The 19,784-nt window shown below is 24.7% G+C and overlaps 8 protein-coding genes across 13 annotated transcripts; 4 read left to right on the forward strand and 4 right to left on the reverse strand.

Moving 5' to 3' along the window:
- Window positions 1-11: 11 nt before the first annotated feature.
- On the forward strand, window positions 12-1,140 carry LOC122524933 (the record flags this gene model as incomplete). Its single annotated transcript, XM_043647453.1, has 3 exons — window positions 12-350; window positions 448-766; window positions 897-1,140. Coding segments are annotated over 3 exons (738 nt in total), but the record flags the coding sequence as incomplete, so codon positions are not given.
- On the reverse strand, window positions 864-3,073 carry LOC122525078 (mitochondrial 2-oxodicarboxylate carrier). 2 transcript variants are annotated; one of them, XM_043647663.1, is made up of 6 exons: window positions 2,413-3,072; window positions 2,239-2,345; window positions 2,097-2,159; window positions 1,717-2,007; window positions 1,501-1,646; window positions 864-1,379 (listed from the first exon to the last, which is right to left on the reverse strand). In XM_043647663.1, exons 1-6 carry the CDS (start codon window positions 2,588-2,590, stop codon window positions 1,259-1,261), a joined length of 906 nt encoding a protein of 301 aa, XP_043503598.1. In that variant the 5' UTR covers window positions 2,591-3,072; the 3' UTR covers window positions 864-1,258. The 2 variants fall into 2 exon arrangements, with proteins under 2 accessions (XP_043503598.1, XP_043503599.1); XM_043647664.1 differs by lacking the exon at window positions 2,097-2,159 and having other exon boundaries at window positions 2,413-3,073.
- Window positions 3,074-4,144: 1,071 nt separating this feature from the next.
- On the forward strand, window positions 4,145-7,036 carry LOC122524802 (ectonucleoside triphosphate diphosphohydrolase 5). Of its 3 annotated transcripts, none has more exons than XM_043647239.1 (4): window positions 4,145-4,317; window positions 5,403-6,551; window positions 6,631-6,807; window positions 6,924-7,036. In XM_043647239.1, the coding sequence occupies exons 1-4, from the start codon at window positions 4,297-4,299 to the stop codon at window positions 6,999-7,001; spliced, it is 1,425 nt and encodes a 474-aa protein (XP_043503174.1). In that variant the 5' UTR covers window positions 4,145-4,296; the 3' UTR covers window positions 7,002-7,036. The 3 variants fall into 3 exon arrangements, with proteins under 3 accessions (XP_043503174.1, XP_043503176.1, XP_043503175.1); XM_043647241.1 differs by lacking the exon at window positions 4,145-4,317 and adding an exon at window positions 4,713-4,995; XM_043647240.1 differs by lacking the exon at window positions 4,145-4,317 and adding an exon at window positions 5,098-5,300.
- Window positions 7,037-7,699: 663 nt separating this feature from the next.
- On the reverse strand, window positions 7,700-8,236 carry LOC122524934 (structural maintenance of chromosomes protein 1A-like). Its single transcript, XM_043647454.1, has 3 exons — window positions 8,145-8,236; window positions 7,892-8,069; window positions 7,700-7,774 (listed from the first exon to the last, which is right to left on the reverse strand). The coding sequence occupies exons 1-3, from the start codon at window positions 8,234-8,236 to the stop codon at window positions 7,700-7,702; spliced, it is 345 nt and encodes a 114-aa protein (XP_043503389.1).
- Window positions 8,237-8,324: 88 nt separating this feature from the next.
- Window positions 8,325-11,355, reverse strand: LOC122524935 (structural maintenance of chromosomes protein 1A-like). The gene is made up of 11 exons (XM_043647455.1): window positions 11,092-11,355; window positions 10,790-11,013; window positions 10,532-10,700; window positions 10,318-10,440; window positions 10,113-10,244; window positions 9,977-10,042; window positions 9,661-9,818; window positions 9,488-9,585; window positions 9,067-9,371; window positions 8,697-8,954; window positions 8,325-8,568 (listed from the first exon to the last, which is right to left on the reverse strand). The coding sequence occupies exons 1-11, from the start codon at window positions 11,353-11,355 to the stop codon at window positions 8,359-8,361; spliced, it is 2,007 nt and encodes a 668-aa protein (XP_043503390.1). The 3' UTR covers window positions 8,325-8,358.
- A 35-nt stretch (window positions 11,356-11,390) lies between these two features.
- Window positions 11,391-13,247, reverse strand: LOC122524803 (structural maintenance of chromosomes protein 1A-like). The gene is made up of 7 exons (XM_043647242.1): window positions 13,130-13,247; window positions 12,881-13,001; window positions 12,673-12,769; window positions 12,402-12,580; window positions 12,172-12,310; window positions 11,629-12,093; window positions 11,391-11,495 (listed from the first exon to the last, which is right to left on the reverse strand). Exons 1-7 carry the CDS (start codon window positions 13,239-13,241, stop codon window positions 11,487-11,489), a joined length of 1,122 nt encoding a protein of 373 aa, XP_043503177.1. The 5' UTR covers window positions 13,242-13,247; the 3' UTR covers window positions 11,391-11,486.
- A 741-nt stretch (window positions 13,248-13,988) lies between these two features.
- Window positions 13,989-17,893, forward strand: LOC122524847 (origin recognition complex subunit 1). Of its 3 annotated transcripts, none has more exons than XM_043647327.1 (8): window positions 13,989-14,124; window positions 14,870-15,022; window positions 15,094-15,459; window positions 15,549-16,376; window positions 16,466-16,745; window positions 16,916-17,181; window positions 17,289-17,572; window positions 17,637-17,893. In XM_043647327.1, exons 3-8 carry the CDS (start codon window positions 15,176-15,178, stop codon window positions 17,801-17,803), a joined length of 2,109 nt encoding a protein of 702 aa, XP_043503262.1. In that variant the 5' UTR covers window positions 13,989-14,124; window positions 14,870-15,022; window positions 15,094-15,175; the 3' UTR covers window positions 17,804-17,893. The 3 variants fall into 3 exon arrangements, with proteins under 3 accessions (XP_043503262.1, XP_043503261.1, XP_043503260.1); XM_043647326.1 differs by lacking the exon at window positions 13,989-14,124 and adding an exon at window positions 14,341-14,462; XM_043647325.1 differs by lacking the exon at window positions 13,989-14,124 and adding an exon at window positions 14,475-14,537.
- A 68-nt stretch (window positions 17,894-17,961) lies between these two features.
- On the forward strand, window positions 17,962-19,025 carry LOC122524849. Its single transcript, XM_043647328.1, has 2 exons — window positions 17,962-18,449; window positions 18,549-19,025. The coding sequence occupies exons 1-2, from the start codon at window positions 18,131-18,133 to the stop codon at window positions 18,896-18,898; spliced, it is 669 nt and encodes a 222-aa protein (XP_043503263.1). The 5' UTR covers window positions 17,962-18,130; the 3' UTR covers window positions 18,899-19,025.
- The last annotated feature ends 759 nt before the right edge of the window (window positions 19,026-19,784 follow it).

Raw genomic sequence — 19,784 nt, forward strand, 5'->3', positions numbered from 1 at the left:
ACATGAGTAATGTGAAAAATCATAATAAAAAAGGTCGAGGAAAACATTCACAAAAGAAAATCGAACCTACAGAAGAACTTAAAAAAGAATCAAAGTTATTAGTCCAACCTAAACAATCTTATGCTGCATATGATATTGCAGAAACTAATAATGACAGTAAAGATTTTGAATCTCTCATAAAGATACCAACTTCAGCGGATGGGCAGCTTGTTCTTAAATCTGAAAAGAATTGGTCTGCTGATGTATTAGGATGCTTTGATTACTTTACTTTAGATTTAAATTTAGTTTCTGCTGCTATGAAGTGTATACCTTTTAACGAATGCGTTCAAATAGAAGATAAATATTTCACAGTAAGCATTTTCATATAGACATTAAACATAACATTTGTCTTTACGTATTTGTTCAATGAATAATTTATGCATTTTGTATAACGTTTTATCACCATAGGTTGATCAATTAACAAGTTTTCACAATGCTGTTGAAGAAGGAAAAAAAACTTATAAGAATATCTTGTCTAATTTGGAAATCTCAGATTCATCTGATCTAATAAATCTTAATAGATCAGTAGAGAATAAAAGTGAAGAGCAGCTAGATAAGAATTTAGGTTTTAAAAAGACTATGAGTGATAATAAAACAACCGTAGTTGGGGAACGAAATGAAAATGATGATACAGAAGAAGATTTAGATTTCTTGTTATCTCTGGAATCACCTACCTTACAAAGTAATATAAGACAAATGCCTTTACCAAACATACAGTTTAAAAATGGTAATTTAATTTTTAAAACAATTTTTAATCAAATATGTAGACTCTTTATGTTTTGCATATTTTATGAAACTCTCATATCATTGAATTAACTAATTTATTTTACTCATGATTTTTAAATTTTTATTTTTAGATCTCAAAACACAGTCTGCCACTTTATCGACTAAGTCAAATGATTTTGACATCTTATTAGATTCGATATTAGGTGATTAAACATGAAATTTGTGTTTTTTGTTATAAAAGAATCCTAAAAATATAATAATAAAATTAAATATAAATTAGAAATTATTATTACAATTATTACAAAAGTTACAATTAGTGGAAAGTATTATTACAAAATAATTACAAATTTTCTGTAATAAAGTACAAAACTATTAGATTGTTATTGTTATTGTAACAAAATGCACATTTTTTATTATACTGTAAAATAATATGTATTACTTATTGATTTACTTAATGTTATGTACTTATTGTACATAGCATTAAATTTAGAAATTAATATGAAAACTTCTCAGTAAGGTAGACATGCATATAATCATAAACTACAAGCATAATAGCTCCTCCTGGGCCTAATCTCAATACCTTTGGCAATAAACCTTTGTATAAAGCTTTAAATCTAAAATATAAAAAAAACTAATGAAAGATAAATAATAATTAATTTTTAATATTAAATAATTAAAATTTAATATTATATCAATTTATAGGCAATATGTGTGTGTGAAACGATAATACCATACCCTTCATTTTTATAAATAATACAAATAGTATTTAGTGTTCCTTTGTATTGTATATTTCCTTGTGGTCCTTGTATACGACTTTTAGCAACGTCAAAAGGTATATTTAAACAAGAAGCTACCGTTCCTGATACGAAACCTAAACCGACCTAAGCAATCAATAATATTTTATTAGAAATATAATATAAGAAGTGTTCATAAACATTATGTCATAATTACCTTAGTTCCAAATTCGAGCAAAGGATCTTTTTTAACTGGTATATAATTTTTTACAGAATGATAAAATCCAAAATAAAAAGAATTAAATACAGCATTTCTCATTATAGTGGCAGATAGTCCCCTATAAAGTCCATTTAATCCAAATCCATATTTTGATATAATTTCTCTTGTTACGATAGCAGTCGAAGGTCTTCCAACACGATTTGATTGTTGTTTTACTTTGATAACTTCGAAAGGATTTACTAAAACACCCTCAGTAACTCCAGCAAAAAAGCCAGCACATGAGAATGTCTACAAAAATTTTTACTTTAAACTTCTGTTTTAAAGAATATATAAATATATATATTAATAAAAATAATGATCCAATCAATCATTGTTACCAAAGGACTAGGTGACGCAGCACCAAATAAGAAGAATTGTTTGTATTGTTCGAATGTAAAAAACTAAAAGAACAAAATTTATAACAAATGAATCATAAAATAATTAAAAAAGATCTTGATTACTAAATTGTTCAATGCATACTTTCACTGCTCTTTTAGGTGTTTCTACGATAATTGGTGGAAGCAACCCTTTCCAAAGCGCAGTAACACCTTCAGATTTACACATCTTATGCATACAATCTATAATTCCTATAGCAATAAGTAAGAAAATTAAATAACTAGTTTAAGATAATTTTTATAATCATGTTATAAGTACCTGTGTAGTAGGTGGCATCTGCTGCTTGCATTCTAACTTGAAGTTGAAATCGTGTTTTGACAAGATCCATTGGATGCATTATACAAACTTCAACAAAGCCTGCAGAACCACCGGCACCAATTTGTATGATGCCTTCTTTTATCAAATTCCTTTGCGAATGTACTTTTTGTTGATACATCTTTTTTAGCTTGTTATTTTTAACATCTTTTATAATAACTTATTAATATCACAATAATCAAGAATTTTTATTCTATATATTTATAGGAACATTCACTATGAATAAAATAATATATATAAATAATCCCATATAGATTTATATGATGTGTTAACTAAGACTGTCTGATATTGATAGTATCCATTGTAGGAGAGAGCTTTCTCTTGAATGAAAAGAACTTGCAGAACACTCGGGATTTTTCTACTATGAACACATGCTATAAATGTGTTTACTGACTTGCAATCTATTTTTACATTTAACAACTCTAACCTCTAAGACTTTTCTAGCTATTTTTTCAGAACAGTTTCTTAATAAATTTCATTGTATCAAATGCACGGTTAACTATTCGATAAATTTACATAATGAATAAGAAACTTATATATATATATAATTTTACCAATTATCTTTTCAAGTATAGCAAAACAATTTTCATATATTGCATTTCTTTATCATTAATGATAATGCATTTTTAAATAATAATCATAAATTACTTTATCTTACATATTACATAATTGCTCTTTTATTTCTAATTGTAAGAGAATAAATAAAAGCACTATTGCAGAATAAAATGATAGATAACTAATAAATGAACAAAAGAATAACTGTTATTGCTATAGTTACTTAAACTAATTATAGAGAAGAAAAAACATTTTATGTAGATATAATTAAATTAATCTATCATGAAAAAATATTTCTCAAATGTTCTCTATAAATACTTTATTGTTTATTACATAGCATACACACAACTACATAAGAAAAACTTTATACTATTCTTAACATATACCATATTTAGACTCAATACAGAATTTCTATTTATACACAAGAAAATGAAATAATATATTACTATTAGTTAATACTGTAATCCTATTATACAAATCACTGATATTTTCAAAATCAATTAACTCCACAACAGAAATAGTAAGGCAGTATTACGTTTAATTATTAAGAAAATTTATTTTTAAATATTGAAAGTTAAACATATCTATCAAACGTTGTGACACTGAAATTTTAAAACATTCTAAAAGTGGAGTAAATCACTTTGACCTGTGAATGGCTCATACGTCAAGGCTACAAATTTAATATCGTAAAGAAAACAGACAAAATAAATTGGCTAATAAAAATTCGTTCAAAAAATACCCTACAAGATAAGATATCAAATTGTCGAAAATAAAATTTATTTCTTAATTACTGATTAAAGATGAACAAACACATATAGATCACTTTTAACCTACAATTATGTGTAAATAAATAATAGGTTATGAACAAATCTCTTATTACAATACATAATAATTCTACGTTAATTATTATTATTATTATTTCTTTTATCGCAATAAATAAATAAATTATGTAAAAATAAAAAGATATATGTAAACGTATAAACAAATAAATAAATAATTTTTATATGTATTTATTGAAATATGAAATTTTGTAAAAAAATATCATAAGTGGGAATGACCTTGGAAATGTTATCATATACTGCCAGATCATGATGATTTCAATATATACTGGACTTCAATAGGTTCCTTGTTGTGTAAAACATTCGAGACGACGACGAGTTCAAAGTATTTTCGTCAAGCAGTAACAATTGGTTTTTGACGTGCTCTCACTAGAATCTGCACTGCTATATTACTTATTTTTAATTTTAATTTTACTGTAAACAATCAGGCAAAATGAGTGCGAGACAGAGAAAGGTATCTAATATAAGTATACATATATATTGTATATACACACACACACACACACACATATATATATATATAGTTACAGTTATTAATTAGTTTCTAAAATTCTAGAAAGATTGCGTAATTCAATTTATCGAATCTAATTTCTATGAGAAAGAGTTCATTTTTTTCTTTTTTTTGGGATAAAACTGTTATATATTTTCTCCTTTTAATTATTTCTTGAAATAATAATGATTTTTTACGAACTATGTTATACGTTACTTACTGTATACACTATTGATGTGATTATTATTATGATGAAATTATAAATGCAAGCTATGAAATGGATTTATTACTATTTTACTATACTCTTCTTCGTCACTTCTTGATACAGCACATGACATATATACACACCTGTTTACACACATATATAATATAGGAGCCAAAAGCCACGTGTACATCGCGCCAAGAAGTGTATACATATATATCATATATATATATATATATGTTGCATGAATACGTATATACACTCGTGTGAAGATAGAATGCATTCTTATCTATTCCAGCATTTGTTATATTGTACAGAAATATGGACGATGAGAAGTTTATGACACAAAACAATTTCATTTATTGTTAAGATATAATTAGAATATTTCGTTTTTTCTAAAGAAACACGCGCTCTGTGTACACTAGATGCAATATAGACTTGTGAGTTATAATTATGCACTTCGATGTTTTGCTTTTGCATGTGTCCTCTTTTATCTTTGCATGATTCGTGGTTAAACTTTATTTATACGTAAAGTTCCTAACACACACATTATTTTTATCTTATTTTTATTTATTTTTTTTATTTATTTTGACATACCTTTTTATTCATTTTTTTCTTCATTTGTTTAATATATGACAGACACATTTTAGTTACATGTATATCGTTATTTCGAAAATATTGAATCTTATTAACAATATTTTATTTTGATTATAAAACTTAAAGTCGAATGCGTATAATTATTAAGGTATTATTAATTATGATACTATGTTTATGATGCAAATTTTATGCTTAATTATTTTTAAAAATATTGTTTATATCTATATTCTTATTGATATTCTTTTTTTAGCTGAAGTCTGGAAATGAAAAAGTCTATGAAAATGTATCATCATCCAGTACGAAGAAAAGTACCAACCAACTTGGGAGAAAATATTTTATAATAGTTGCTTTACTTGGTGCATTATTCCTTGGTTATATTGCAATAGCAAATGACTTAAAGCCAATAAGAATTGGTAGTAAAGTTATTGACACATTAGCATTTTCATTAAATATACAAAAGCCTTTTTATGTTGTTATCATCGATGCTGGATCTACTGGTAGTCGTGTATTAGCATTTAGTTTCCACGAGTCAATTCTAAATCGTCATTTAGTACTGGATGCTGAATTATATAGTGATACCAAACCTGGATTAAGTGCATTCGCTGACGATCCTAAATTTGCTGCTAAATCTCTTATTAAATTGTTGGAAAAAGCAAAGACAGTGATACCACAATCAGAATGGGTTAATACACCACTTAGTATGAAGGCTACGGCTGGCCTCAGATTACTGCCTGGACATAAAGCAAATAATATACTTGAAGAATGTAGTAAACTTTTTGAATCATCTGGCTTTAAAGTATCCAAAAATGCTATTTCTATAATGGATGGAGCCAGCGAAGGAATTTTTTCTTGGTTCACTGTAAATTTCTTATTGGATAAACTTAATTCCCATTCATCTGAAAACACAGTAGCTGCACTTGATCTTGGCGGGGGCTCTACACAAGTAACTTTTGCACCAAATAAAATGCAAACAAAAGAATTGAAAGAACATGTCTATGCTATTAATGCCTTTAGTCATAATATGAGTGTATATACGCATAGCTATTTAGGAATGGGTTTAATGGCAGCTAGAAAAGAAATTTTGATGCATGGAATGAATATAAAAAATACTACTGAAAAGGGCCCAATAGTAATCAGATCAGAATGCATAAATCCAATTGTAAATACTGAATGGAGTTATGGAGGAAAAAATTATATAGTAAAAGGACCTGTTAATGGAACATTTAAAACAGTTAAGACACAAAATTTCGCAGGAGGTGATGAGAATAGACCGATTGTAAGATTTTCAAAATGTTTAAAGATTATAGAAGAATATGTCAATACAATAAGCAATAAGCCAATAGGACTAAACACTCATGAAATATATGCTTTTTCTTATTATTTCGAACGCGCGACTGAGGTAAATTTGTATATTTTATTTTTTTTATTTTTTCTATTTTCTATATAATTTAATTTAAATCAATAATTAATTACTACAGGTAGGTTTAATAGATCCCTTCACTGGTGGTGCTATACACTTAGGTGCTTTTTTAAAACAAGCTACGGAAACTTGTGATTATCCTAATACAGATCAACCATTTATGTGCTTGGATTTGACATTTATTTATGTCTTGTTACATAATGGTTTTGGCTTAGATCCTTCTACAAGGTTATTTGTAAGTAAAATTTATGTGAATATATATATTTATTTAAACAATGATATAAGTCTAAAATATAAATAAGAAATATATAAAATTATATTTTGTTAGTGAAATGAATGTTTTTGTTGCAGTTGTATAAGAAAATTAATGGACATGAATTAAGTTGGGCTTTAGGAGCTGCCTTTAACGTATTACAAAATGGTCTTTAACATTTATAGGAAATACAATATTAATAGATGGAAAATTAGTGAAATAGTACAATTATCAATTTTTAGTAAAAGTATTGAATATCGTTGATATCAGCAAATCTTAATATGCAAGTCAAGTTTTACAAAATATAATTTATAGAGACTTTACAATGGGAAACTATAAATTATTAATATTATATTCTTAATAAAAAAATATTAATATTAAGATTTTTATTTTCATAATGTTATGACTTATTCAGTATAAATTTTAACATTAACAAGTAAATTTAAATGCTTCGTTTATTATGAAATTGTTTGTTTTATAATAATTATTTTTTTTCATCTAATTATTGTTTTAAACCATAGTAGTTCAAATTTAAATTATAAGCTTTAAAGTCAAGGCTGTTTTATAAATGAAGGATGTATCATCAGTAATATACACAATCTACATACGCACAAATATGAATAATGTTATAATGTTACGCTAATAGGAATAAAATAATTTTAAATAGAAACGTTATTTCTGATATATATTTAAATAAAAATAAAATTAAGATATGTGTGTACATTTAACGACACAATTAATAATTATAGAGGTATAAAATAAGATCCGCATAAAACAGAACAAAATATTAAATTTTATCTTACTTTTTTTAAAAAAATCCGATGAACTTGTCAATTTATTACGATGACCATAAAAGTATATTGTATTTTACCATTTAATGATTTGTATTATATTCATATAAGTCGAGTGAAAGAATGAATACACTACTTTCTAAAATTTCTCCTTCTTGCTGTAATGCAAACAAAACATATATATATAATTTATGATTTATATAGAGGGAATAAAATAAAGAAAATAAAAAAAAATAAGGAAAACATATAAAAGAAAAATGTTAATAGAACGTTACTTTAGCAGTGACTCCAATAAGATTATCAGCATTAACAAATAATTTTTCTTTTAATGATATTATTATGAAGTGCATTAAATCAAGATTGGATCGGACAAAATTAACAAAGTTTTCAACGTTAATTTTATCCAAAGTTGCATCTATTTCATCCAAAATAATAAATGGTGCAGCTTCATATCTATAATATGAATGTAATAGGTATTATATTTAAACATATCACAAGTTAATTAGTAAATATTAAAAAAAGGTGTACCTGTGCATTGCAAATAGTAAAGCTAGAACAGCAAATACTTGTTCTCCTCCTGAAAGACTCGATAAGAAATTAAAATTTTTCCCTGGTACCATGCAACTGTAATTTATGTCGTTTAAATATGGTTCTTCTGGATTGTGCGGAACAAAGAAAGCTTGAGCAGACTTATTATTAAGTAAATACTGTAAAAAGTAATAAGATATAAAACAAAAATGATTTAAGTTAAAATAAAATAAATATCTCTTACTTTATAAATGTAATCTACATGAGAAGTAAGATAGTCAAAGCATTTCGTAAATCTATTAATCCTTTCTTCTTTTACTTTTGTAAATTTTTTTTTTGCAATATTAGCAATATTGCGTATATCTTTTACAGCTTTATTTATTATGTTCAACTTCTCGTGTACTAATATCAAGTTTTCATTTGCCTGTATTATAATTAATTAATTGTTAATAGTTAAGAAATAATTACTTACAACTAAATAATATATATAATATATTATCTCATCAAAATATATTATTGATATTTTTATAAATATTACGTATGAATTAAAACCTTTAAATTTGGAGCCGGTATTAATTTCAATTTATGTTTTATTACATCAATGTTTTTTACTAATTTATTTTTGATGTTATCGAATTGATCTTCATTAATTGTTTGTAATTCATGCAACAGAGATGAAAAATTTATTTTTGACAAAATATTATCTTCATTTTGTCCTATTGTATTTAAGCTTGAAGTATTTATTGAAGATGCCCATACAGAATCATTTAGGGTATTTTGATTAGACATAGGAATTATTATATCTTCCATCTAATGCAAATAAGTAAAAAAATATTTAAGTTAAATTTTCTGCAATTTGTATATTATAATTTATATTTATCGATATATATATAAAAAAATCAATTTGATAAAGAAATTTAACCTGACAGTCTTTAAGTATACTATCCGATTCTGTTTTTTTTTTTTTAATTTTTATTGCAATTATCGTATGTTCCCTTCTTGTCTCCAAAATTAATTTGGTAATTATACCAATCTGATGTCTGCATAGCGCTAATTCGTTTTTCATTTGAATTACTTCCATCTTTAAATTTGTATGGATGTGACTTAAATTTTGTAATTCATTGCTCTGTTTATTAATAACATCTGCAATTGCAGACTCTTCTTCAAATGCTATTTTTAATTGTTCTTTAGCAGTTTGAATAGCAGTTTTATACTTTGTCATCTCATCTATGATAATGTATATATACAAAAAATTAATGTATTAAGTATATATAATAACATATTAACAAATTAATACGCTAGATATTTAAAAATTATAATCAAGTATTAAAGTAATATAACACCTTCTGTATTATGATGTATTTCTAAATCTAATGCATTTTTTATGCAATTATATTGATTTTCTAATTCCATTTCTCGTTTTTTATGTTGTCCACGTATTCTATGAAAGATATATGTTATAAAATATATATAACATTATTTATTTAATATAAAAATAATGTAATAAAACAAATACCGCAATCTGCCATTTTCATATTCTCGAATATCGGCAACGTTAATATTTTTACAAAATATAGAAAATATTCTATTTTCCACTTTGTTTATTTGATTTTCAATATTTTGAATATTTTCCTGTCTTTTATTTATAATTTTCTGAATTGATTCTATATTATCCTACAAAAATAAAAATAAAAAATATATATATAATATTATATATATATAGTTAAAATAATAGTTAAAAGAATATATTTAATTATAATTAATATTAATGGTAGTAGAATATATTTCATTATAATTAATATTAATGGTAGCAAAATATATTAAATACTTACAACTATTGATATTATTTGGTGATTTATGTTTTCGATATCTGTTTCCAAATTACTTATTTGTTTTTTCTGAAAATAGATACATTATATAAATCAGATATTAAAGAAAATCAGTAATATATTCACAAAGGACACTTACAATATTGTCTAAATCGACACGACTGTATTTTAATTTGTTAGTGAGACTACAAATTTCAGAGTTTATTGTACTCAGCTCAGATTGTTTTTTACTACATTTTGAAACCTCCTTCATTTTTTCTATTAAAGTTGCCTAAAATTATTCTTATTAAAATCAAAATTGTTATTTATATAATTATATAAAGAAAAAAAAAAGAATTAAGAACCTTTTGTAACTTCATCTCTTGTGTTTGCTTATCTTTCCATACAGTAGCTTTGGTTGATAAGTCAAAAGATCCTCCAGAAATTAAACCTGATTTCTGGTAATAACTTCCATCAAGCGTAACACACTATTATAGAATAAAAATATGTAAATAAAAGAGATAAAATTAATTAATGCTTATTAAAATATAATAAGTATACAATTCGTAAGTTACTCACTGAGTATCTGTGATCCGAATGAATTTCATATGCAACTCTTGTAGCATCTTCTGATGTTTCGCATAAAAGCGTATTTTTGGTCACAAATAAGATAGCATTAGAAATTTCTTTAGGAAAGTATTCGATTACATCATATAATAGCTGCACATTTTGTAGATTTCTCATATTTCTATGAATAGATTAACACTTGAAAATTTTGTTATTGTATTTGAAATTTCTACTTACATATTGTTTATTTATATTTTTAAAAGATAATACCTCAAATTATGTCGAAGCTGGTTACTGTCAGATTGAATCTTTAAAGTATCAAGTGGTAAAAATGTTTCTATACGTATTTTTTGTTGTTTCAAATAATCAATGCATTTCTTTGCTACTTTTTCTGTTTTAACAACGATTGCATCTTTGAAATTCCAAAGTACTTTAGTTACAGCAATATTATATCGTTCATGAATTGGTTTACACAAAGTAAATAAACGACCATACTAAAAATATAAAGTATAACATAATTATAGAAAAGAAGAATTTTGAAGTTAAAGTTAACTAATAAGATATAAAATTACCACTTCTGGAAATAAATCTTTTAAAACTCTAATCGTTTTTAATTTTTCGCATTCTTTTGAAACTGCGAATTTATTTATTTGAATAGCATTTAATTTATTTGTAATTCTATTGAGTTCTATTTGCGTTTCTTCCATTATAATGTTATTTTGTATTATTTCATCTTTAAGATTATGTTTAAGTGTTTTTTGCTCTGCTAAAATAACTTCGGTTGTTATTATATATTGCTCTAATAGTTCTACTCGCTTTTCTGTTTCTTTTAACATAAATTGAAATCTTTTCTTTTTATCTTCCAATTCAATTTTTTTTTGTTTTTCATTATCAAGTTTATTTTGATCGTTCTCTTGGTCGTACTTAAGAGAATTTAGATTTTTCGTTTGTTTTTTACACTCTCGTTCTACTTTACCTTTTAAATAATAATAGGTTTCTATCTTTATAAAAAAAAAAAATATGTAAATTAAAATTTAATATTGAATAAAAAGAAAACATAATTATATACAAAAATATATTATAAAGAATATGTAAGTATTCTATAATACTTGAGCATTGTCCAATTCCAAGTTACTTTGTTGCGATTCAAGTTCACTTGAAATGCTTTGCGTTAAATTAATTTTTAATGCCTCTATTTTTGCCAATTCATTTTTTAAATCTTCCATAGTCTTACGATGTACTTCATTCGCATGATGTGCTTTAGTTAAAGATTTATGAATAAATGAAATCTTTTGTTGTAAATGAGAAATTTTTTCTTTCGCAGCAATTAACTGTGTAGTTTTTTGAGCTTGTTGTAAATTTGTTTTTGTCAAATTATCTTCCATCATTGCTTCTTGATCCATTATTTCAAAATATTTCTTCTTCTTTTGTTCCAATATAATTTCTGCCTTTTTTTTCTCATCCTCATATTGATCCATTTTGGATTTATTGTCGTTCCAAAGTAATTGTAAATTCTCAAGATCCCTTTTTATATGAAACAATCTAAATAGTTGTAATTCTGTTTTTTTATCTTGCTAAATGTTTTAAAGAAGATAAAGAACATAAATCATAATACAGAATGTTTTTTATAGTACGATAACAAGTTAACATACATATTCCTTTTGTAATAAATTATATTCTTTTGCTTCCTCTTGTTGTAATAAAAGACGTTTCTTTTCAACTATGAGACACTTCTTTTTGTGAATCATATGATGAAAGTCTAGATCACATTTTTGCATTTCGTTTTGTGATCTACATAAGTAAAGATAGATATTAAATATTTTTCTTATAACACTTAAAATAATCAAATAATTTTAGGAAAAACAATTATTTCTTATATTACGTTTTGTATTCCGATTTTAGTTCGGCAGACTTGCTAATTTCATCGAACATAATAGAAATTTCTTTAGGATTTATTACACACATCGCTTCAATACCTCCTTGAAATATTAGGAAATTCTTACTTTTTACATTAAGTCCAAGCGATATAAGTTCACGTATGTAAAATTCAAATTTAACAATCTAAACATTTTATTATTATAAGAATTATTGTAATTTACATACAATTGAATTTCTATTTACTTAATAAAAGGAAAATATTATTTTTATTTTACCTCGTTATTTATACTATATACATTGGAAGAATTTTGAATGCTACGGGTAAATTTCTTACCCTTACCTTCTATTTCAAAAATAGCTGTTACATGTGTACTACAAATAACAATAATAATATTTTCAGTTAGAATGGTATCAAACAAAAGAAAATAATGATGTCATACAAATAAATGAAAAAATAAACAATGGTAATATAAAATCAAACACCTATTTGATATTAATGTTCCATCAGACTTATGGGAAATAAGATCATTTAATCGACGAGCACGTAAACTACTGATTTTTTCTCCCATTACAAAACTAATCGCATCCATGATATTAGATTTTCCTGGAAATATATAAACATATATATATATATATATATTTTTGTTTACAAATATTTTATGAATTCATAAAAAAAATGAGAATATACAATAAATAATTAAAAAATGTATATATATATATATATATATTTACCAGTGCCATTTGGTCCAATAATTGCACAAAAAGGCGTAAACGGACCGATAATTACTTTGCCGCAAAATGATTTAAAATTGTAAAGTATTATTTCTTTCAAATATATGCGCATTGTGAATCTTTTTTTTCTTTTTAATGTATATAATTGAGGAGAATATTTAAAAGTATTTGTGTCAAAAGTACTTTTCAACAGTAACGGTTTTTCAAATAACAATTAGACACTACAATTCTACATTATATAAAATTTAAATCATAACGTACACATACGTACTACTAGTGTCAAATGTGATACACAAAACTTTTATCGATGAAAACTTTTTATTTTTAATTATTTAGAAATAATTAAATTTTTTAAAATATAATTAATTCTACAAAAATAAATAATAAATATAACGATAAAAACTATTTTTATATAGATTTAAGTTTATGCTATAAATCAGTGTTTCTTAACTAGTAGTCTGCAAAACAATCTTAGTGGCCCGCCAAAAGCTTATAAATTTAATTATATGTGTTATATATGTTTTTGCAATCTTTTAAATCATGATTAACTTTATTAAATTTATTTTTAATTTAGTTCAAAAACTTAATTTTGTATTTTAATTGTTTTATTCATAGAGTTTATAGAGAAAATAAACTAAGAAAAGTTATTAAAATATTATTCTTTGTTTTTACTTAGATTTTGTTCATTATTAATTCTATATTTTATTAGTTAATTTACTTTTGTAAATTTGTTAAACACTATAATAATTATATTTTATTATAAATACAATCACTCTATTTTCTATTATTTTAGTTCAACTTCATTTGATTCATAATAAAAATATTTTTAAATTGATTGGTCCGCGGTATGTAGTCAGTTGAGAATTATTGTTATAGATAATATATTTTTAAGGGTTTATTTACACTACGATAAGAAACATTTTTAACGGTGAACAGTATTGTATGGGGGTTGGAAGTTTTGTACACCCTAGTAGGAAATTTGAATAAATACATATGTATTATTTTTCTACTTTTCTTATTTATATGTATTTAATATATGCAGAATTTTTGGTTTTGTTAAACAAGAATTAAAATTTATATATATTTTATATAAGTAAATAAATATCATAAATAAATATAATTATATAAAATAATATTCTTTTTTATATTATATATTGTAATAATAAATATATATATAAGATTTATGGTATATACAAAATAAAATAAATTAATCGCTTACAATATATACGTAGTGTAGAAAATTATGATTTTATTTTAAAAATTTGTAAATAAATAAATTGTTTGAGTTGCTTATATATATATATATATATAAGTTTTCGCACTTATTATGGCGGTAAGAAGATAGCAGGTTCTATATTCAGTAGTATAATATTTAGAGAGGCAGACATAAACGCTATAAGAAAAAGAGGTTACGTTTGTTTAGATTGATTTTTCCATCGTGGAGTGATATTATGTTATATTTAATAATTTATAAATAAATATATTATACACATATTAGAGATATCGTTTATATATTTATTTATATTTAATTACTCAAATTAAATTAAAATTTTTATAATAATCTTAAGTTGTATATATATATAGAATAGAAAGATCAAAAAATTTAGATATGTACTATGGAAGAAATTAGTTTAGAAGGCAAACAATCTCTTAATTATTCTAATTGTTCTGATAATATATTTAATGAGAAATCATAATATTTGTTTTTAAAGCAGTGATAATAATGTTATATTTTTTTAGATACAAAATCAAAGAGTACTACATCCGCAGTTCAAATAAAAGATAAAGAAGAAATACAGAAGATTGTAACATTAAAAAGAACAAGAAACGACATTAGCGAAGAAAGTTCTCAATCCTCCGATGAATGTTTCTCCCCTGAAATTAAATATACTGGTAATAATTAATATATTATAACACTAAGTTCGCATAAAGTAGTTGTTTTAATTTTAAGGCATTTTTTCTAGGCCCTCCTGTAAGATATAAACTCTCTTATAAAGAAGACGGACAATCTGAGATTGTTAGGGAGATTATTAAAGAGATTTCAGAATGAATGCAAAATTGAATAAGTGTTCCGACAATGAAATATATCATTTATTGATGTCTGATACAAAAAGTAAAATTCCTATAATCAAACTACACAAAATTCCAATCGATAAACATTTGGTAAAACCTAATAAAAACAAAAATATAAATTATTTTAACTCCAAAGAATTATTTGACTCGAACAAATCTATATCAAAGAGTAGCTCCACTGAAAAATCCATGACTTCGTTAAAAATTAAATTGAGACGTTCTACCGAGCAAAGCAATTATAAAATTGATAACGGAAGGTAAGAATATAAATATGATTGTATATTGGTTTGTTTATTGTTAACTCTATTTACATTTTGTATAGCATTCAAATTAAAATTTTTTTTAGTAATAAGAAGATTACTAAAAATATAAAGGAAAACAATGATCCGGTGGAATCACCGCGTAGAATGGAAAGACTTCGCAGTCGACCTAAAAGATTCAGTGATTATGAATGTAATATAGTTCCTAGTTTTAATTCTTTAAGATTAAGAACAAGAAGAACTATTAATTACAACGAAGACCTTACTTACGATGATTCATTTTCGGAGCATAATAAGCATGAAGATAGTGATTTTAAAGGACATATAATAGAACAAAAACAATTATCAAAAGTATCAAATGATACAGAAGAAAATATAAAAACTGTGGATGATAATCAGTTTCAAAATATTACAGACACACCTAAGAAAGCAACTAAACGTATTGCTCGTACAAAATTTATAACAGATATAATGGACGGAGATTTAAATAATACTGATAAAACTCCATTATTGACTAAAAAATACAGACAGACTGTTAGGAATAAAGTATTAGAAGATAAAAAAAGTAGAGATAATGAAGAAGAAGAAATAAATGATTTATGTGATGGTATTATGATGATGTCAAATAATATTTTAACACCAAAAAAGAAAAATAATAGGCAGGAACAGAAAGAATCCAAAGATTTGAAAAAAAACATAAGGACACCAAAATCATCTGTTTCATTTAAATTAAGTAATTTGACACCATCCATGGAAAAAAGAACTTCATTATTAACAAAGCCGTTAACACCTTTACAACAAAGTAGATCTAAATTACATGTGAGCGTTATACCAAAATCGTTACCTTGCAGAGAAGAGGAATTTAATAATATCTTCACATTTTTGGAAGGAAAATTAATGGATAAATGTGGAGGGTATGTTGATAATAGATTATTATATTAATAGAATGAAAGATTTATTTTTCTATACATATCAACTATTTCTAATATTTGTTTATATATAGATGTATTTACATAAGCGGAGTTCCTGGAACAGGTAAAACTGCTACTGTAAATGAAGTAATACGTTGTTTAAAAAGATCAGTGGCAAAAGGAAAACTGGATGATTTTGACTTTTTTGAAATTAATGGTATGAAGTTGACAGAACCGAGACAAGCTTATGTGCAAATTTGGAAACAGTTGAATGGTAACACTTGTACATGGGAAAAAGCATATCATGAACTTGAAAAGCAATTTACTAGTAAAAATTCTAAAAGGCTAATGACTTTGTTACTTGTAGATGAGGTAAGTTATCCACATAAATTAATTTATTTATAATTATTTTTTAATTTTTATTCTATAATGTTTTTAGAGTTTGCTTTATTAATGCATGGAAATATGTATTGTTATTTTTTTTTATTTGATTGTTTGATTTATTTAGACAATTCCTTTTTCTGTTTTGTTTATAAATATAGCTTGATCTTTTGTGCACAAAACGACAAGATGTAGTTTATAATTTATTAGATTGGCCTACTAAAGCAAATGCACAATTAGTTGTTATTACTATAGCTAATACTATGGATTTGCCAGAAAGAGTATTAATGGGTCGTGTTACCTCACGATTAGGTCTTACGCGATTAACATTTCAACCATACAATCATAAACAATTACAAGAAATAGTATTAACAAGACTTAAGGATTCAGATGCATTTAGAAGCGAAGCTATACAATTAGTTGCACGGTAAGTAGTAAATATTGTTATTCAAATCTTTTAGAATTTAAAGTTAATTAGTTATTTTTTATACATTTATCCATCATATTTCATAAATACAATTTTTTATATAATAGAAAAGTATCTGCTGTATCTGGAGATGCTCGTAGAGCTTTAGATATATGTCGACGTGCTACTGAGATCGCAGAATTGTACAAAAGAGAAAAAGTTACTATGCAAGATGTAAATGAAGCTCTATCAGAAATGATTGAAAGCTCTAAAGTTCAAGCTATAAAACATTGTTCAAAAATGGAGCAAATGTTTTTGCAAGCTATATCTGCACTAGTAACACGAACTAGTATCGAAGAAGCTTGTTTTAAAGATGTATATCAACAACTCTGTTCCATATGCTCCTTTGAAGGTTTGTATGTTAAATTAAAATTAGTAACAACACAACAAAAAGTTTATTTGTATTATTTTTATAGGTATTCGGATACCTAATATAACAGAAGTATTTGCTATATGTGGAAGATTGGAAGCTAGTAGATTGATAATACGTGACAATGCACGGATGGATATACATCAAAAACTTTTATTAAATGCATCAGCAGATGATATTCATTTTGCATTACAACCCATTGATCTTAATTAAAAACATGTATTTGACTTTTTTTCTTATTTAAATTTTTGATGACTGTATGTGCCTTACTTTGTGCAGTATATATTTTATGATTGTTTCAAACATATTTATATAATATTTTATAAGTAAGATAAATGAAAATAAATTTCAAAGAAACGATGAATGTTCGACTATCACATATATATATATATATGTGCCTAAATTTGTACAGAATATTTATATAAGTCTATATTAATAGATATGAATTGCATAACCCGTTCTGTCTATAAAGGTATATAATTATAACTCTTTCATCTAACATAATCCATTTGTGTCTTAACAATTTTGTGCAACGAACATATGATTTTGTACCAATTAGCCATTTATATTACATACATTCTGTGTTATAATATTATTTTATACTTTTATATACGAGAAATGAATGCTGAAAATATTGATGAAGTTATTCTTAGATTACATAATGACCATAATTGGAAAGACATTGTGAATTTATCTTCTGTTATTGATAGCTCAAAAAACTATAGATTATTTTGGGTACTTCCAACTTTAGATGATTTAAGTTGGATGACTGAAATAATTAAAGAGTATAAAATATTAGGAATAATTAGCATAGGTTGCGGTTGTGGCTTGATTGAATGGTTATTGGAAAATTTTTCTGGTAAGTACTTATAGAGTACAGGAATTTTGAAGTCGTTCAAGAGATATAAATTTATTATTAAAAACTAAATAAATATTAAGTTCTTTTTCCATTTTTTAGGTTTAAATATTACTGGTTTAGAACTGGATATTTCATGGTGGAGAAGTAAATATGCTCCTCCACTATTTCTTGAAAATATTATTTTTACTAATGAAAATAAAGGGAATAACTTTTTGGTACCAAAAGATCATGCAGTTTTATTCTGCTATTTTAATAATGGGGAAGCCTTTTGTAATTACATAGCTAATTATGAAGGAAATATAATATTTGTAATTGGACCTGCGGAAGACCAAGAACGTATTACAGACCCACTTCCATTTGATGAGAAATTTGTCAAATTCAATTGGAAACTACTTACAAAAAGACCAATAATGAATTTTAAAGATTATATTGCTGTGTATACTAGATAATATTGTATTTGTTTAATTATTTATGTTAATGTGTATTGCTTACATGTAGATTCCTAAAGTTTTTGACGCTTAGAGGATTAATTAAAGTTGATAAAACAACATGATTAACAGTAAATCAGTTTTCAAAGAATAGAAAGAAATACGGTATACAACTGTGCAGATATTGAAATGAAATCGAAGAATAATTTTCTTATACTTTGAATCAAATTTCAATTTCATAACTTAACCATTTACTTCTTGAGAATTCATATATTATCTAGTTGAAGTATATAATTCTGCCTTCTTTCTATCTTAACAAGTCAGTTTTGTTATTTCATGTAATAGCTAGTTATTTCAAGAATTAATGAATTTCATACTTTAATGCTAACATATATTTTTTACTTTTTGATCGCTTATATGTATTTAGTTATGGAATATAATTAATATCTTCTGTACGGCGTTGCAATTGTATTGCTGTTGTTTTAATGTTACTATAAGTTCAAAGAAATCATTTTGAAAATTTAGTGTAATAACAATAAAGTAAATAAAGCAAATAAAGCAAATAAACCTTACACGCTACATTTTGTTTACTCTATATTTCTAGGTTAAAAGTTTTATAGTGTTACAATGTTGAATTCATTTAGATGTCAGCTATAATTATGCATAGAAAGAAAATATGCAATTTGATTTAAAAAAAATATTGGTAATCTTAAAAACATTAAAGAATATAATATGATGATCATGTGCATTCTTTAGCTAAAAAAGTTGGTATAAAAATTCAAGAACTGAAAAATGAATGCATTTAATTAATGCATTTAATTGCTAGCTATTTGCTAATTCGAAATCCATAATTGCTAACTCTTTTAATTAATTATTTAATTAGTTATTGATAATTGAAAATGTTAAA

Source organism: Polistes fuscatus, unplaced genomic scaffold (assembly GCF_010416935.1).
Source record: "Polistes fuscatus isolate 324 unplaced genomic scaffold, CU_Pfus_HIC Scaffold8, whole genome shotgun sequence".
NCBI classification, from domain to species: domain Eukaryota; kingdom Metazoa; phylum Arthropoda; class Insecta; order Hymenoptera; family Vespidae; genus Polistes; species Polistes fuscatus.

Excerpts from the sequence above, each read along its gene's own strand:
- LOC122525078 (XM_043647663.1), bottom strand. The coding sequence starts at position 2,590 with ATGTATCAACAAAAAGTACATTCGCAAAGGAATTTGATAAAAGAAGGC. Across the intron at positions 2,346-2,412 it reads AGATGCCACCTACTACACAG|GAATTATAGATTGTATGCAT; the intron begins GTACTTATAACA and ends TTATTGCTATAG. Across the intron at positions 2,160-2,238 it reads CACCTAAAAGAGCAGTGAAA|TTTTTTACATTCGAACAATA; the intron begins GTATGCATTGAA and ends TTGTTCTTTTAG.
- LOC122524802 (XM_043647239.1), top strand. The coding sequence starts at position 4,297 with ATGAGTGCGAGACAGAGAAAG. Across the intron at positions 6,552-6,630 it reads ATTTCGAACGCGCGACTGAG|GTAGGTTTAATAGATCCCTT; the intron begins GTAAATTTGTAT and ends TAATTACTACAG. Across the intron at positions 6,808-6,923 it reads ATCCTTCTACAAGGTTATTT|TTGTATAAGAAAATTAATGG; the intron begins GTAAGTAAAATT and ends TTTTTGTTGCAG.
- LOC122524934 (XM_043647454.1), bottom strand. The coding sequence starts at position 8,236 with ATGGTACCAGGGAAAAATTTTAATTTCTTATCGAGTCTTTCAGGAGGA. Across the intron at positions 8,070-8,144 it reads TTACTATTTGCAATGCACAG|ATATGAAGCTGCACCATTTA; the intron begins GTACACCTTTTT and ends TTCATATTATAG. Across the intron at positions 7,775-7,891 it reads TTATTGGAGTCACTGCTAAA|CAAGAAGGAGAAATTTTAGA; the intron begins GTAACGTTCTAT and ends TTTGCATTACAG.
- LOC122524935 (XM_043647455.1), bottom strand. The coding sequence starts at position 11,355 with ATGTTAAAAGAAACAGAAAAGCGAGTAGAACTATTAGAGCAATATATA. Across the intron at positions 10,245-10,317 it reads AAGAGATGAAGTTACAAAAG|GCAACTTTAATAGAAAAAAT; the intron begins GTTCTTAATTCT and ends GAATAATTTTAG. Across the intron at positions 10,043-10,112 it reads GTGTCGATTTAGACAATATT|AAAAAACAAATAAGTAATTT; the intron begins GTAAGTGTCCTT and ends ATCTATTTTCAG.
- LOC122524803 (XM_043647242.1), bottom strand. The coding sequence starts at position 13,241 with ATGCGCATATATTTGAAAGAAATAATACTTTACAATTTTAAATCATTT. Across the intron at positions 12,770-12,880 it reads GGAACATTAATATCAAATAG|TACACATGTAACAGCTATTT; the intron begins GTGTTTGATTTT and ends TGTTATTTGTAG. Across the intron at positions 12,581-12,672 it reads TATATAGTATAAATAACGAG|ATTGTTAAATTTGAATTTTA; the intron begins GTAAAATAAAAA and ends TAAAATGTTTAG.
- LOC122524847 (XM_043647327.1), top strand. The coding sequence starts at position 15,176 with ATGAATGCAAAATTGAATAAGTGTTCCGACAATGAAATATATCATTTA. Across the intron at positions 16,746-16,915 it reads CTTTGTTACTTGTAGATGAG|CTTGATCTTTTGTGCACAAA; the intron begins GTAAGTTATCCA and ends TTATAAATATAG. Across the intron at positions 17,573-17,636 it reads TTCCATATGCTCCTTTGAAG|GTATTCGGATACCTAATATA; the intron begins GTTTGTATGTTA and ends TTATTTTTATAG.
- LOC122524849 (XM_043647328.1), top strand. The coding sequence starts at position 18,131 with ATGATTTTGTACCAATTAGCCATTTATATTACATACATTCTGTGTTAT. Across the intron at positions 18,450-18,548 it reads GTTATTGGAAAATTTTTCTG|GTTTAAATATTACTGGTTTA; the intron begins GTAAGTACTTAT and ends TCCATTTTTTAG.